This window comes from Ursus americanus, chromosome 33 (assembly GCF_024610735.1).
Source record: "Ursus americanus isolate L20-20 chromosome 33, mUrsAme1.1.p, whole genome shotgun sequence".
In the NCBI taxonomy this organism is placed as follows: domain Eukaryota; kingdom Metazoa; phylum Chordata; class Mammalia; order Carnivora; family Ursidae; genus Ursus; species Ursus americanus.
In genome coordinates, this window is record NC_142159.1 from 19,729,485 (window position 1) to 19,746,940 (window position 17,456).

The window sequence follows — 17,456 nt, forward strand, 5'->3', positions numbered from 1 at the left end:
AAAAACAGCGAGCTTCGGAGAGATGACGGGATCCCAGTTCGCAGAGCTGACAGCACTTAGAACCAGAATCCAAGCTGGATATTCCAGAGCCAAGTCTAGTACATGACATCACACCATACTACAGGCATTAGATAACTGTGGGATAGCATCAATGAACGCGAGTCCGTGTGAGCAGAAGAAAGAACAAGAATGTAGGAGGCACGTACACTGAGAGATTTGGTTTTATGTAGTGAGAAGAGACATCACTTAGGAACATCAAGTGGCCACGCAGCCAAGGCCCAAGGGCGGAATGACCATGTCTAGAACCCTTTCTAAGTGAGGCAGGATGGCTAGAGCTTTACCGACAGCATCACTTTGCATACTCCCCAACATCCCGAGCAGTCAGTGCTGTTACCTTCATGTTCCCAGTGCCTGGGAGCCAAGGACAACTGAGCCGGCACCACAGGCGGCATGCAGTGGAACCAGGATCTGAACCCAGGCCCATCTGAGCGTGAAGCCTGGCTCCGTCCTGGCTTGGAAGACTGACCGCTTCCACCCTAGGTTCTAAATACCGGAGGGATCAATTTCTTAGAGACTGACTCACCCTACATGATCTTACACAGAGCAGATGCCAATTTATTATCCGATCCCAGGGAGTACACCTTTCTAGTAACTGCGCCATTCAGGCTGCCCTCTGCCAGGTTTCAGGACACACACGGACCAGAATTAGTAATCAGAAAGGTGGCCGGTGGGCCTGGAGTCGGGACGAGAGATGCAGGCAGCCCTGGAAAGCAAAGGGAAACTGAGAAGCTCTTCTGTGCTTGCTGTTCACTCTACTCTTCCCCCAGATATCCCTGGGGCTCACTGTCACACCCCCAGTGGGCTGCCCCCTCAGCCAGGCCCTCCTGGTGTCAGCCTGTAACTTCATCCTGGCATTCTCTGGTAGCCGCCCCTTGCCAGGCTAGAGCGCCCTCGACGGGCTCTGTGGTTTACTTACGGTATGTATTCACTAGAACAGATGCTCTGGGAGTGCGGGGAGTTCTGCTTATTTTGTTAACTGCTGCATCCCTAACATCTACAACAGTCAGGCACTCAGTTGTGTGTGTGTGTGTGTGTGTGTGTGTGTGTGTGTGTGTGTTTTAAGATTTTATTTGTCAGAGAGAGGGAGCAAGAACGAGAGTGAGCAAGAGAGCATGAGCAGGGGAAGGGGCAGAGGAAGAGGGAGAAGTAGGCTCCTCACTGAGCAAGGAGCCCGATGTGGGGCTCGATCCCCGGACCCCGGCATCATGACCTGAGCTGAAGGCAGATGCTTAACCAACTGAGCCAGCCGGCCGTCCCAGGGCACTCAGTTTTTAAAAAACAAACCAATGAATTAAAAATCGTATTGACAATCAGTCAGATCCAGATTCAAGCCCAGCTCTGCTCCCCATCAGCTGTGTAACTTCAGGCAAGTCATTTCACCTCTCTGTGTCCGTTTCCTCATTTGTAAAATGGAGTTAAGTTGTTCTGTTGGGACTAAATCACACAACATAAAACAGAACGTAACCCCCGAGCCTGGAATACAGTAGGTGCCTAATTACAACTGTAATTATTAAGTATTATTTCACCCAGACCATGGTGAAGCCTGAGATTGTGTCTGTGGGGGTGGGATCTCCGCCTCGCGGAGCCGGCATCCTCCGGCAGAGTGGGTTACACACGGCAAACCCTTGCTGTCTCTGCCGGCCTCCCCCCACCTCTCCTGCCCTCCCATCAGTACGGCTGCTTTCCTGGTTAGAACAGAATGCAAGTGGTCAGGCTTCGTTTCTTTCACTTAAATTACCGTCGAGTCCTTACATACATCCCCTTCGTTAAACGTGTTTCCAAATCTGTAAAGGCCATTTTCTTGGATCATTTCTACAAAGGACTTTGCTTGTTACTATCGTAATCCCACTTCTAAATTCTGGAGGAATTTTACCTCTCTTCTATAGGTTAACTAGCATATGGATTAGAATAGAATAAAGAATGATAAATATTTGGTGTTTCGACTGGTGGTATTTTCCCTCCTGAGAAGATATTTAGTAAGAATTCAGATCCAGGGGTGCCTGGGTGGCTCAGTTGGTTAAACGTCTGCCTTTGGCTCAAGTCATGATCCCAGAGTTCTGGGATCGAGCCCTGCATCAGGCTCTGTGTTCAGCACGAAATCTGCTTCTCCCTCTCCTTCTGCCCCTCCCCACCACTGCTGCACACCCTCTCTCGCTCTTGAATAAATAAAATCTTTAAAAAAAAAAAAAAAAAAAGGAATTCAGAGCTAACCCTCCATGCGCCCCCAAGCTGGGGAGGAAGAGTGAGAAAAGCTGGCAGCACTGTTATCTCACAAGACTCCAGTTGGGAAATAACCCGTGATGGGTGGTGACTTGGGGTCTCTGACTCACAGAGAACAACACAGTCTCCGTTGTCTCCTCCTCTGCCTTCGAATTTTCTACACTTCAAAGGTCACGGTCCATAAAGCAAGCTCAGTTAGGCCAATAGCAAGTAAAACTATCCATGTTTTCTTATCTTGATTAGGCATAGCTTGGCTAGAGGACAGAGGGACATACCCCAGATCCAAACTAACATGAGTAGTGAACTTAAAAGAAAGGCAAAGCAGATGTGACCTTTTTCAGAAACATTTGATTTTGATTCGGATTGATGTTTCTGGCTAATCTGCAGATCCCGGGTAATTAAAAACACTACCACTTACTCCTCTTTCTGAGGTTGTAAGAAGTCTTCCTTCTGCACGGTACTAAAATGCGTCCACGCCGCGCCTGTTTTGAGGTGCCAATTGTATTCACTTCCATCACGTGATCCTAAACGTGTATCGTAACTTTTAGGGAAATTCTTTCTTTTTCTCTTCTATTAATATAGATACATTTATTTTTTTTTAAAGATTTTATTTATTGGAGAGAGAGAGAGAGAGAGTGCAGGCACAAGCAGGGGGAGCAGAAGAAGGAGAGGGAGAAGCAGGCTCCCGGCTGAGCAGGGAGCCCAACGTGTGGCTCGATCCCAGGACCCTTGGATCACGACCTGAGCTGAATGCAGACAGTTAATCGACTGAGCCACCCAGGCGCCCCTAGACACACTCATCTTTATTTCAAGTTTTACATACGTCTTAAGGAATGGTACAAAGCCAACTGGAGGAATGGGCCACTGTCAAATCTGACTAAACACAAACCCATCAATAAAGAAATTATTAATAAAATAATGTGAAATGGAACAAAATTAAGGACACGGTGCTAAAGCAGATTTTTAAAAAATCAGTATCTAGGCAGACCCTTTTCCTAGACAGTATAACACTGTTACATACTTAACAATTCCTTAAAAGAGAGGAATTACTCCTTTTTTGAAATAAGAAGTCATGGGGCACCTGAGTGACTCAGTCGGTCAAGCACCTGACTCCCGGTTTCGGCTCAGGTCATGACCTCGGGGCCATGAGATTAAACTCCGCGTCAGGCTCCACGCTCACCAAGGAGTCTGCATGAGGTTCTCTCTGCCTCTTCCCCTGCTCACGTTCTCCATCTCTCTCTAAAATAAATAAATCAATCTTTACAAAAAACAAATAAGAAGTCAGGGTGAATAATTCGCAGGATCATTCAAGCGGGGCTGCCCTAAAACGGTATTTGATCTTAAGACATGCAACCTGCTCGACACCCTGGTCGCCGTCTGTACCCCTCCCGCGGAGCACTCAGAGCATGGGGATGATACACCCGTGTCTCCCGCCGGAGTCTGTGCAGCAAGGACCACGGGTCACTGATTCCTGAAGCCGTGGGGCATGGTGGTTAAGAGTGACCCCTAGAGTTACGCTCTTGGGTCTATATCCCAGCATTGCTACTTGTGGACAGTGTGACCTTGACTAGTTCCTTAACCTTCCTGGGTCTCGGTTTGCTCACCTGGAAAATAGGGATAAGAATAGTCTCTCCCTCGCTGAGTTGCTCTGGGGATACAGACAATCCTCACAAGGCACCTAGCAAAATGCCAAACAACCGAAAGGCTCACTAAAAATGACAACTTACACAATAATGTCTAACATAGTACCTGGTTCATCAAGAAGACAGTGTGGAATGGGAACACGAATTCTTTCTCATCCTCCGCTTACTCCTGAGCGCTCTGTGACTCTGTAACTGCAGATGTGATTCTGTACTTGCAAATGTACAAGGTACATGTTTTCTAGGTACGTATTTTCTCTTCTGCTCAACAGTAAGCTCCTCGAGGTCGAAGGTGGCGCTGACGACCCCGGTCCTCCTCCCCAGGGTGGCTGTCCAGGCACGTGGGCTGCGTCTGTACGCTAGCTGTTACCACACTGCGTGGCTGCGGACTCCACCTAACCAGCTGCCACATGTCTCCCTGGTTGAACTGTTCTATTTCATCCATTCAGGGCAATCCAGGCCCTTTACGTTATTCTGAGACAAGGTCCAAGTTTCCCCAGACCACTCAGCTGATCTTTAAGACGGTCTGCTCTTCCTGGTTTGTTTGGAATTTTTTTTTTTTTTTTTTTAGAGATTTTAAGTAATCTCTACACAAAACATGGGGCTCCAACTCACATCCCTGAGATCAAGAGTCCCCCTGCTCCACTGACTGAGCCCACCTGATGCCTTAGTCTGCTCTTCCTATTAACTCAGAGTAGAAACATTTTTGGCACGGGGTGTCCTGGTGGCTCAGTCGGTGAAGCGTCTGCCTTCGGCTCAGGTCATGATTCCGGAGTCCTGGGATCGAGTCCTGCATGGGACTCCCTGTTCAGCGGGGAGTCTGTGTCTCCCTCTCCGTCTGCCACTCCCCCTGCTCGTGCTCTCTCTCTCTCTCAAATAAACGTTAAAAAAAAAAAAAAAAAAGAAACATTTTTGGCAGTATCTGCCTTAAAGGGTAGTGCTGCCTCACGGGACAGGGAAATGGCCACGGATCCTGTAAGGATCTCATCGCGCTGCCACCCAACTGTAACCAAGTGGAGCCTGGCTGTCGGGAATCTTCAACTAATCCAAATGTTCCGAAGAGGAAAATGGTTTATAAACCAAGTTAATCTAATACATTTGGTCAAACCTTCCAAGGAACTTCGGGGGTGCAGTGGGGGAATGGCCTGGACCCTCAGTAAATGTCACTTCTATGGATCTGAATTCAGCTTCTTCCATCCCTGTCACTTAGGTCCTGACCTACTACGATCAAACAGCATGACAACCTAAAAGTATAGCAAGATCTTCAATCGTCAAAGCTTTGAGGACATTAAAGGTGGTACAGCGTGGTGTGCAATGCACGGACTTAGGGCCCGACTACTGGGGTCCAAATCCCAGCTTTGCCAAACACCAGCAGTGGGACCCTGACAAGGTCCCCAAAATGAGCTACGTGTCTGTAAAAGAGGGATGACAACAGCGCCTGCCTTACATGGCTGTTGTCTAATATGAGTTGATACAATTGTGCTTGGCGTATGGTAAATTCTCCATAAATATGAGCTCGTGTTACTATTTTCATGTCATCATGTGCAGTACGTCCAAACGTAGTTACCATTTAGAACAAGTTCTCAAATCCAGCTCTGCCCTGCGTCCCCTGCCCATCCACTGGCTCAAGTCAGAATGCAGAGTCAATCTTGACCCCCTCTCTCCTTTTCCCCCATTCCTCACATTCAGATGGTCCCTCCAGAATTCCACGAGCCTACCTCTCAAATATCTTGTCCACCTCCCTGTTCCTTCTGTCCTCATCTGGGCCAGTGGTTGCTGTCTTGCCAGGGCCGGTGACCTCCCTGCTCCTCTGCTTACCTTCTTCAATCTGTCCTTCAAGAGGCTCCAACAGCTTTCTAAAGTGTAGATGCAATTAAATCAGGCCTCCATGTAACAATTCTTCTTGGCTTTATTACATACTGTAAAATAAAGTCCAGCTTCTGGAGCCTGAACGTTAAAGCTTCTTACTACCTGGTCCTAGCACGCACTTCCTGCTTCCTCCCCCTCAGCTACGCCCCGAGTCACACCCTGCCTGTCCTGTGGACGCTCTTCGTTTCTCTGGCTGCCGTGTTCCCTCTGCCTGTAATGTTCCTCCTAGGTTTCCTGCCCATCCAACTTCTAACTACCTTGCAAGACTTAGCTACACGTAAGTCGAAACTTGGTGCCTGCTAGCCAGTGAGCTGAAGAAAGGAGACTCACGTATTTGCGAACGATTTTAAAACATTTATAAAACAGGTGTTTTAAAAATTTTTACTTTGGTAAACCAGAAAACCTAGTTCATCAGAAATTCCCTAAGGCTCATTTTATGTTTGTGTTTAATATATATCAGGCACTTATTAGATACTTTTCTCATTTAAACTTTGTATCAGTCCTGTTGGTTTGACATTATCACATCCATTTTAGAGATGCAGAAACTTGTGTTAAGTAATTCATCCAAGGACACAGAGATAGTAAATGAGAGAGCTCCGATCTGAACACTGGTCTGCCTGACTCCAACGCCCAGGGATGGGACACAGGTCACCACCGTGCTTCGCTCCCTCACTGTTCACCCGGCGTGTTTAAAACAGACTGCTGGCTCTGACCTGACTTTGGCGCAAACGCACTGCCGTCCTAACTTCTGCAGCGGTTTAACGTTCTGCTATTGGGTCTGAATGTCGGCTCCTAGAAGAACGAGGGTAAATAGTTTCCAGTATACCACCTAGTGGGGCATCGAAGGCAATTACGCTTTTTGACGAAGAAGCTGTTCAACCCAGGGGCTTCCAGCTGATCTCAACCTCTCGTGTACTCATTATGCACCACCAGCATGCATCTGCTGGCTGCCCACCACATGTATGGCACTGTGCTAAACTTAGTTCCTCATCTTCTTCCAAGAACGTCTTTACTCAATGTCACAATAGCATTTCAGCAAACTGGAGTGCTTCTGAACCAGAGGCTGAAAATTTCTGCTTTAGGATAAATGAACTGATGGTTTTCATTGGTACGTTCTCTGCAGAGAAATCTAGGCCCTTGGCCCCTGTGACTAAACGAACTGATGGTTTTCATTGGTACGTTCTCTGCAGAGAAATCCAGGCCCTTGGCCCCTATGACTGAGTTTGGCCTTTCTTAGTTACTCAAGAATAGGTCTGCTAATGCCTATAAAACACAACACACACACCCACAACTCAGTAATTCCAAGTTTTAAGAGTCATTAAAATAAACACCCTGTCTAGATCACCGGCATCTTCCTGGCACTAAGTAGTAACTGGGAACATCGGAACGGCTAATTCTGTGATCCAGAGTGGTAACCCATGACCAGGAGAGACAGAACTGTGCCCCTCTGCCCAAATCCGTATGTTGAAGTCCTAACCCCCAGTACCTCAGTATGTGGCTGTATTTAGAGACAGGGCCTTTAAGGAAGTAATTAAATTAAAATGAGGTCTTTAGGGTGGGCCCTAATCCACTAGGACTGGTGTCCTTGGAAGAAGAGATTAGGACGCAGAAAGAGAGAGAGACACCAGAAACGTGCACACAGACACACGACCATGTGGACATGCAGGGAGAAGGCGGCCATCCGCAAGCCGAGGAGAGAGGCCTCCGGAAATACCCAAACCTGCCAGCACCTTGACCTTGGACTTCTAACCTTGAGGACTGTGAGGAAATATGCTTCTGCTGTTTTGTGGATTTTGTTACGGCAGTCGAGCAAATTCAGTCGCCGAATGAAATCACAGATACTACTGAGAACAATTTGAGGATTCCACCAGCATCAAAATTGATGCTTGAGGGCTGCTTTGTTCAACCAATAATTTTAAAACTTCTCCTATGTAGGAGGCCCCCAACTAATGTTAGGAAACTATACCGATGAGGCTTCAAATTTGTAGTACAAAATGGGAGTGGCTGACACATTTCTTCCTCTGAAAATGTGTCCTTGGGAAACCCCAGTCACCGTGAACTTGGGACGAGAAATCTCACTGTTTCTTCTCCCCAAGGGCCCATAACATTCAAGATACAAACGTTACCTTCTTCTGTACAGACAGCTTCCAGCAAATACAATGATCTTACCCAATCCTTCCAGCTCCTGAACTACCTCTTTCCAAACAGGCTCGATGTGGATGCAGCTGAAGCACCAATCTGAGGTGATCTTGATGAGGTAGGGTCTCTTGAAGCTATCTGGAACCACTTCATTCACGTAGTGTGAGAAGTGCAATAAATACTTCTCATCAATGGAGTCCCGCCGCTCAGAATTAAAAGGGAAGTGAAAAAAGGATTCATCGAAGTAAAAATTCTCATGGAAATGGCGGAAGCGATACTCCCGCTGTTGCTGCTGCTTCTGGTAGCCCTGGTTCTCTCCGGCATCTCCGTAGTGATCATAATTGGATCTCTTTTCTTCGTTGGAAAGAATCTATAAGGCAAGAAAAAAATAGGAAATCTATGAAACAGAAAAAGTTTCACCCATGGGGCGCCTGGGTGGCACAGCGGTTAAGCGTCTGCCTTCGGCTCAGGGCGTGATCCTAGCGTTCTGGGATCGAGCCCCACATCAGGCTTCTCTGCTATGAGCCTGCTTCTTCCTCTCCCGCTCCCCCTGCTTGTGTTCCCTCTCTCGCTGGCTGTCTCTATCTCTGTCAAATAAATAAATAAAATCTTTAAAAAAAAAAAAGAAAAAGTTTCACCCAAAAGGCTATCCTGTGAGCACCACGGAAGACACAGGAAGAAAAGAAATGTAAAGCTACGACAGGGTTAGAGATTCTTCAACATACCAGGAAACTCCTCTCTCAATAGAAATGTTCAATATTTCAAGACCAAAAGACTTCGGTCCTTCAGATCTCGTGTTCATCTTGGCTTTAGAGATTCTGAGTTATTACAGTACTGGACGCATCAGTAAAACAAGTAAAACTCAACATAACGTTGACCACAAAAAACTGAGTAGGTCATGCCACTTCAGTTGGAATAACTCAAACCGAGATATGAGAAGCTATGAACACCAAAAAGTAGCCACAGAACTGAGTTCAGTGTCTTGTACGTTAGCTCTGTTTTACTTAGAAATAACTCTGAAGTCTAAAATTCGAGAAGCTATCTTCGGTGATGCGCCATTCTAAAGCCAAGCACTGTCTCTCAAAGAGCATTACCCTGCACCAATCAGGAAGCCACGGATTCATCTTTCCTGCACATTCTAGACCAAGCTACTTAAGCGGACATGTTGGAAAATTGTTGAAAATCTTGTGTTTCTATGTACTTGTAACCTTGTGCCGCTTTAATAAATACAGGCACATCGGTCTTTCTTTAATATAAGTTCTAGTATATATGCTGTCGAGGTGAGCACGTGATAAAAGTTTCTACAAAAGAAATAGAGGCCTCCATGTAGGAATTCTGAGAATTCTACAATTCCAATTAAAGCCTTTAAAATAGGCCAGTGTTTTGTTTTTTTTTTTTTTTTTTTTTTAAAGAGCTGAAGTATTCAGGCACCAATTTCAACATACTGGATGTGGCTAAACATGCTTTCTCTACCGTCATCTAGAAACTGGGTCAAGGGCATTGGGAGTGTGCCCCTCCTGAGAGGTCTTTACAAAACTGGCCACCCAAAGAGTATTTTATCAGAGCTAACGGATGCATCACAAGTTTGACACGGTACCTCATAAGCCTTGCTAATTTGGATGAACTTGTCTTCTGCTCCAGGATCCTTGTTTTTGTCAGGATGCCTGAAACACAAACAGGCAGGCAGTGAGCGTGGATTCAATGTTTTACACGCAATTAACATCTTGTACACACAGTTCACTACATCAGAGGCAAACGGAAGGCCGTTTTGTCAGAACGGTTTCTTAAAAATAAACGGCAGAAGCGATCAGTTGCTTCACATGACCGTGGTAATTAAGTGAAACTTTGAAGCAGGCTGTTTCTACCGAAAGCACTTCAGTGGGGCACATCCTCAAAGCACCAGGGAGTTCGGCAGCATCCCACTGAGGAAAGGTGTGCTATGTGCATGTCTTTACGTGGTTCCTGAACACTGCTGAAGCCGGTTCCAGGCTACTGTCACTGAGCCCTAAGAGCCGACCTCTCTTCCCAGGATGGCACCAATTCACCCCAACGTTGGAATGTGATCAAGGAGGGGATTTCTTCTGACAACTCAGGCAGACATAGGAAACAACTTTTCCGATACACCGTTTCGTGACAACCATGTTCCAAATAGCATTTGGCTGCTGATGTTCAAATGAGATTTCAGTTTCATTATTGCTCTGCTTATCCCTTTTTTGCCTAAGGTGGCCTTTTACCTGTAAATGGATAATGATTTCCAGGCCCCATGTTTTAAGAGATGAGAAAAATCTACAGTTCATGCAAAGTGATTTAAACTTCTGTTAGAACTGCTGTTTGCTATTATACACACCTGGCAATTAACTGTATCCATTGGCGGTCATATGTTGTTCTGGAATCTGCCCGTGTTTATGCCAATTTCAGCTTTGGAGATTTTTAAAGTTCTGGAAGGTAGGGGCTAGGTTTTACTTCCTTAGGGTCGCCCAAGACCTAAATCAGGGTTTTATACCAACTGATTTTTCAATGTTCTTTTGTTAAGAGATTCTATTACAGAGCGTATTCTTTACGTAATCACTTCTGTAACTTTTCGTAAATTTCCTCTAGGTAAAGGTTCAGGAAAGAGAAACAATCCACTGGGAAGCAAATGACTACTAAAAACAGCACCAAGTACATTGGAATAAAGAAAATTTATAACTTGATCAACTTATTCTGGCAGGAACATGTTTGAATGAATTATACCACATATTCTGATTTCTCTAAAAATAAACTGCAAATGGCCGGCTGTTGAATTTAAACACCATTCCTCCCTTAACTGTTTAGTTCTTATTATGGATATTAGTGGGGGGAAAAAAATCTCAGCTGGGTATAATGAAAATAGTATGACTTGGGGAAATAAGATGGTGGTTCCGAAGCATGTTTCTGGATGAAAAAAAAAAAAGTGTTTTAAATATTCAAACTTAGGCTAAAGGCTGAAAAAAGAAAAATGATGGAATCACACAAATGAAGATTTAACATACAGAATGTAGTAGGGGAAGGAGGATTGGAAGGGGCTTTTGAGGAGATCGAACCAAGGACAGGGCTGTGAGGGCGGCTGGGTTAGAACCACAGATCCTGACGCAGACAAAACCAAGGCCAGAGAACAGGGAGGAAACCTCAAGACAGTTTCAGGTTATAAGGAATATTTTCCTAATTGCAGGACGCTACCATGAGGTGGGAAACATGTAGAAAAGGATAAATCCAGCTCTAGGAAAGAACCCAATACTACTTTCGGTGTGTAGGAAACATGTCACCAGCCGCAATATGATACACGGCCTTTAAATGTGGAAGTGAAGAAAATACTGTACTTGGTATCTACTGGCTGTAGGAAAAGTAACACAGAAAAGTCATAGACAAATCGTTTTACTGTTCCAGTGACCACGTTATACCCATTTGCTTCCAATCAAATTTTAGGACACCTTATTCTTGGGGTGTGAGGGTGTTTATTCTGCCAATGTAGATGATAAAAGAAAAGCACCTATATTAAAACTTAATTATTAGGAGAGAAATACAGTTTTCCTGAGAGGAAAAAGTGACTTGAAATGGTTTCACCAAGGAAGGGGAAAGCTCTTGAGAAGCTTAAGAGACGTGACTTCGGAGTAAAACCTAGCAGAGGAGAGTTACAAATCCAATTCAATGATTAACCGCTTCCCCTTCCCCCAGCTGCTGTTCATACCGAAAAGTCAGACTGGGAAGCACGGCTATTTTCAGTGCGTACGAAGCCATCATGAAATGAAACCAACGATTTTACGGCTAAAACACTGCCATAGCCAAAACGGCAACAAGGAATAACATGGTGAAAATACAAAGGTGAAGTAAAATTTTAGACTTTCCCTGGATGATACTCTCTATATTTCTAAGGTGATGAATGACTCCTAGAGAGAATCTAATTAAGGAAGAGAAGCATATGACTCATTTAATTAATAGCATAACACCCTTTTCAGCTCTGGAAGACAGAAAAGTCAAACCTGTACATTTTAATAGATCCCACATACTCAAACGATCATTTCTGCTTTTAAAATGTTGCCAAAGTCCAGTACCCTGTCCAAAAGAATGTTGCTATCTTATGAATTTATTGCAGATTTGTGTATTTTGCTTTAAATATAGAGGCAAGAGTTTGAAACGATGCGGAAAGCAATTTTGCTGTAAAGAGAGTCCCTGGAAAGAGGCCACACATAATCAGATTGTGTTTTTAGTATAGAATTCTGGATTCTCTGTGATTGCAGTTTGGTTTAAAATATTTACGTATTCAAAACATTATATTTTAAACTATCTTTTACCTTTATTGCAACCAGTTTAAAGCTAAGCTACATCTTTCACTGAAGAATAATGGTGTCAGGCAGAGTCATGCACGGCCTGCAATGTCATCTGCATGTGGCAGCTCTGCTCCTGCAAACTTCCTGCCCGCCCCAACGCTAACCCACTCACTCTAACATCTGCTCAGACGGGTAAGTGATTAAAAAGTAAAAAAAGCAATAAACTACGTATGGGCGCAGAAGGTCAAGCTATGGAGCCCAGCGGTAATAAAGACTTAATAACAGTAAGCCTAGATTTCCCCATAGGTAAAAGAGGGACAGCATATCTCCCTCATAGGGTAATTATAAGGTTTAAATAAGATAAAAAGCATAGAACCTGGAGCCGAGCATGCAGTAGGTGCACGATGATCGTTCCCACCCCAAACCTGCTTTTATTATCTATGACTGGCTCCCCCAGCTTCTAGTCACCTGTGCCCTTCCCATCCTTCCTCCTCCTGCTGCCGCTCTCCTCCAGCTATGTGATCCAGAAACTTCTACTTCTTTGGCACGTCCAGAGCATTGGTGAAAAAACTGATGACGTCTGTCCGTAAGTTTTAAATTTATTGCTATCCTGCTAATTCACAAACCCCTGTATACTCTTTAGCAAATACAAAACCTATCTAGATAAAGTTATGATTTTTTCTATAGGATGATTTTTAAGAGTAACGCACTCAGTTCCTGAACATTGTAAAATTGAGGGCAAAAAGCTCTTACTATAAATTTTCTTGAAAGCTTAAAACCAATAATTTCAAATATAGGATTGGAGGGTGTTCCCTTCAGCAATGACACTCATAAAGAGCTACTTTGGGAATAACACATCATGGGGATAGTTAACTGATCCACGGTCGATTACATACACATTTTAAAACTAAAGGTCCCTTCTACTTTAACAGTAAATACACTAGTGGCATCTAGGGTAATCCTTTAGGCCAAAGAATTCTTAAAAGGGGGTTTCACAGCAACACAGGCTTTGGATCTCATCACTAAAAATTATAGGATAACATGAACATTAGTTCTCCCCAATAAAATATTTTAGACAGGTATATGTTTATTGAACATAGAAACAGAGACAGATAAAAGCTAACCATAATTTAGGCTTCATTCCCCTGCTAAAACTGCTTAGCTTATATTAAACTGCTATTTCTTTGTTTCACCTACCATTCCCGGGCGAGCTTCTTATAAGCCTTTTTAATATCAGCCTGACTGGCTGTTCGGCTGACCCCTAGGACTCTGTATGGGTCCAAATCCAACGCAGACAGAATTTGCAGGGTCACAACCAGAACTACCAAGAACTGCCAGGAAATGCTCAACTTTTTCACTTCCATTCCTCTTCCTTTCCAGAGCTGAAATGATTGAAGAGGCAATAAGTCTCAGCCGTAGAAACCTGGACAGTCTTGCTTTTTAGGTAAAGGGATAAGATATATAGATGAAAAACAAAACAAAACAAAAGCTATTTGGCAGGAAAAGTGTGAATCTGTTTGACCAAGTCTTTTAAAATCAACAATCTTGCTACTACTTTTGAGTATATCACACATAAGAACTATTATAGATGAAAAGATGAACAATAGGACTTAACAGCAACTTTCCAGACTCCTTGGATTAGAAAGGCTTTAGAAATGACTGGACATGAATGAGATGAAGAAATAATAAGCCAATGTGGGAAAACGTACATAGGAAAATCAAGGCAACTACATCTCAAAAACTGTTTCACTTATTCTGACAATAAGACTTCAAATTTAAAAATAGTGGCTTAAGAACACTTCACTGAGTACATGCTAAATAAATTCATGAGATCTTAAGATTTGCCAGGTGCAAAACTATGTAATTAAATAGTTGTGACATTCTTGGGGTTAAATAAGTACAAGTAGGAAAGTGAGATACTCTAAAAAAAAAAAAAAACAACGGTTATGACATTGTGTACTCAATTCTATTCTTTCTCACCACACCCAGTGGACCAAGAAAACAGGGATTATGCTCTTTAACCATGAGCATATGGGTATTATACATGGAGACCTCATGGTGAGAAAAATTTAGTTTTCCACGTGAAGGGAGATTAATGGCAAAGGCTGTAGACCAAGCAGGGTCTTCAAATGTCAAAAAATCCACGTCTGGTGAGTGTGGTAACTGAATTCACCGTGGGTTCAGAAATAACCCTGGTTGGTTCATGAACAAGGTAGCGCTGTATTGCGAGGACATGTACAGTCCAGAATTATGATCTTTGTGCTATCATATGGTGAGTTTTCAAGGGTCGTATTTATCTTGACTTCTCATGAATTACTAAAGTTTTAAGGTTCAAGTGTCTAATGTGACACCTTACTTAAGGAAGGCTAAGCTGTTAACAGCGGTGGATTTTGACAAGCAGAAGTCTAAATAGTGCCTGGGAGTGCTCACAAAATTGACTCATTTGATGGCCAATTTTTAGGACTGCATGCATGCTGAACAAAAATCCTAGAACAGGGGTGCCTGGGTGGCACAGCGGTTAAGCGTCTGCCTTTGGCTCAGGGCGTGATCCCAGCGTTCTGGGATAGAGCCCCACATCAGGCTCCTCCGCTATGAGCCTGCTTCTTCCTCTCCCACTCCCCCTGCTTGTGTTCCCTCTCTCACTAGCTGTCTCTATCTCTGTCAAATAAATAAATAAAATCTTAAAAAAAAATCCTAGAACAAATCAGTTTCTTCCTTGTTAAGGCAACCTATAAGCTATTCTGCCCTATAAAACACGTACAGAGCGCTAAAACTCTGGACGGTGAGGTAGGTATTGGTTAAGCACACAGGCTCTGGAAACAGACTTATATTGGGATCTGTCCTCCACCACTTCATGACCTTGGGCAAGTTACTTAAACTTGCTAAGCCTCAGTGTCATTCATAAATGGAGACGAATAATACCACCTTGAAAGGATCAGCAAGGAAGTTAAATGTATGTAAAAGATTTACTGAACATAGGGTCAACAGTCAGAAAGTGATACTTATTATTTTTTCTATTACGCAGTGCAATCGCTGCCTTATTCCACCGTATCAGTCGCCTCCAGTGAGCAGCCCAAGAGGCGGGGGGCTGTGAAGTTCTTTGGCTGGCAGTCTCGAGCTCGGCTGTGCCGGCCTCGGGGCAAGAAACCACCTGCCCAACAGGTAGACTACCGCCCGCGGGCAGTATCCCCTGGTCCAGGCAGGGGCTCCAGGAGGCACGCTCCAGGTCTGAGCTCCCGCCGGAGGTCGCAACCCTTCAGGAGACGACCGCCTCCCCCGCCACCCACCGAGAGCCCTGGGCCGGGCCCTGTCGACTCCCGGTTTCCCCCGGGCCCGGGGGAACCCGGAACGAGGAGGAACTGACGGGAGATCCCCGAGTCTGCCCGGCCCCGCCGCATCCGCGGCTCCGCGCGTCACGCCGGGAAGGAGTTACCGGGAAAGGGCACCGGCCCAACCGGCTGCAGCGTCCGTGCTCCAGTTAGTCCGCCGGGCCGGGAGCCTCCGGTCCGCACCAGCCCTAGCCGGGACCTGGGGAGGGGAGAGGGGCGGGGACGAGCGGGAGGGGTCACGTGACACTTAAAGGCTCTCCTCACCGAAGGCGCGGACTGAACGGGTTGAGGACGTCTACTTTGCGAATCTGTTTTGACCCTTGCTACCCGCCGTCTGCGCGTGGACCTGGCGCGGTTGCCATAGGAACGAGGCGCGCTCCTTGGCTGGATCCAAAGGGATGATCGTGACCAAAGAGGCCAAAACGTGCCTCCTAGAGAGACGAAGTCGCGATGCATGATGGGATGCTCAAAAGACCTCCCCGATTCAGGGAGGAGTTTCCACTCCTGCCAGGAGATGGCCCTCGTCTAGTAACAGTTGCTAGGGTGGGGAAACAATCGCTGGTCCCTGTTCTGTTTCACCCTATTCATAGAAGCCTAGAGCGTCGGAGTTGGACGGGACCTTAGGGAGCCTTTCTAGTCCGACTTCACCTTATACTGATGGGGAGACTGAGGCCCAGAGAGGGGCAGGGACTTGCCCAAGGCCTAGTATCCAGGACTCCTAAACTTACTTACCAAAGCGAGCTCTGCCGTAGAATGTGCCAGAGACTGCCCTCAGACTGGGAAAGGGATGTGTGTGTGGCGGGGATGGAGGGGGAAAGTCACAGGTGGATGAGGTAAACTTTCATTGAGCCAATGATATAGGTTCCTTGGGGATATAATGAAAGAGATTTCACATCCCCCCCCCCCGCCCTGTTTTTATTATTTAAAAAAATTTCCTTTGCATTTATCCCCAACACACTCTATCTTTTATTTCTTTATATTGTTCATCGTCTGTCTCCTCCCACTGGAATGTAAGCTTCTAAGGGCAGGGCCTTCTGTTTTGTTCACCTGGATCTTCTCGGTGCCTGAGTAGACCTCAGCACAGGCAGGATCTTAATAAGTATTTGTAGAATAAATGAATGAATGGGGCTGAGGTTTTGATGCTCAGGAGAATGGATTCTAAGGTGGACTTGAGTCAGGTTCCGGTTTAAATTTTGACTGCCTTGTGCCACTTACTACCTCTGGGACCTTGAACGCAGACCACTGCTGTAAGATGGGGCGGGGGGGGGGGGGAGAACACTTTTTGGTATTCCTTTGGTAGGATTGTAGTCAAGGATAAGTGAGATAACGCAATGTAAAGTGACTAGCACAATGGCTGAGACTTAGCAAACGCCCAATAAACAGGAGCAATTATTTTTGAAATGTGGAAGTGAGCTGTACAAACTGGGAGTTCAGAAGAGATTAATGCCAGTTTTTTTTTTTTTCCCCTTTGTAGGAGGTGCTAGAGTGGGAGGGAAGGAAGAGGGGGATTTAAGACCTTGAAATGTGGGCTTGGTTGGATGACACAGGCGAGTTTGGGACAGTAAACGACATCTGGCCACGGGGCGGGGAGCAGGAGAATTACGGTTTTATTACCGACGGGGATGGGGCTGGAGGACCCCATACCCGCGAGAGGCTTGAATGGGGCGGTACAGACCATGACTCCAGGCATGGGTGTCCTCTAACCAGCAGTGTGACCGTCTCCGAGTTTTTGTAAAAGCGGAGCGGTGGTGCCTTCTGGCTAGGGGTTGGCGGCGCGAACTAGGGGTGCACTCGGGTGGGAGGGGTGACTCGGGGTAGTCCTGGGGGCGGGGCAGCGACGCAGGATACGCCCTGGGGGCGGTGCGGTGGCGCGGGGGTGTGTCTGGGGGCGGGGCGCGGAGGCTGAGCCTCTG

At 45.6% G+C, this 17,456-nt stretch overlaps 1 protein-coding gene across 2 annotated transcripts in view; it reads right to left on the reverse strand.

Annotated features, from left to right (window-relative positions):
* Nucleotides 1–15,765, reverse strand: part of DNAJC16 (DnaJ heat shock protein family (Hsp40) member C16) — a 41,296-nt gene extending 25,531 nt beyond the window's left edge. The window contains exons 1-4 of one of the 2 annotated variants that reach the window (XM_045774681.2): nucleotides 15,648–15,765; nucleotides 13,412–13,596; nucleotides 9,526–9,592; nucleotides 7,959–8,298 (exon numbers count right to left, since the gene is read on the reverse strand). In XM_045774681.2, coding sequence (XP_045630637.1) covers nucleotides 7,959–8,298; nucleotides 9,526–9,592; nucleotides 13,412–13,578 — 574 coding nt within the window. In that variant the 5' untranslated portion in view covers nucleotides 13,579–13,596; nucleotides 15,648–15,765. The remainder of the gene's footprint in view (nucleotides 1–7,958; nucleotides 8,299–9,525; nucleotides 9,593–13,411; nucleotides 13,597–15,647) is intronic. The other variant, XM_045774682.2, reaches the window with a different exon arrangement.
* Nucleotides 15,766–17,456: the final 1,691 nt, after the last annotated feature.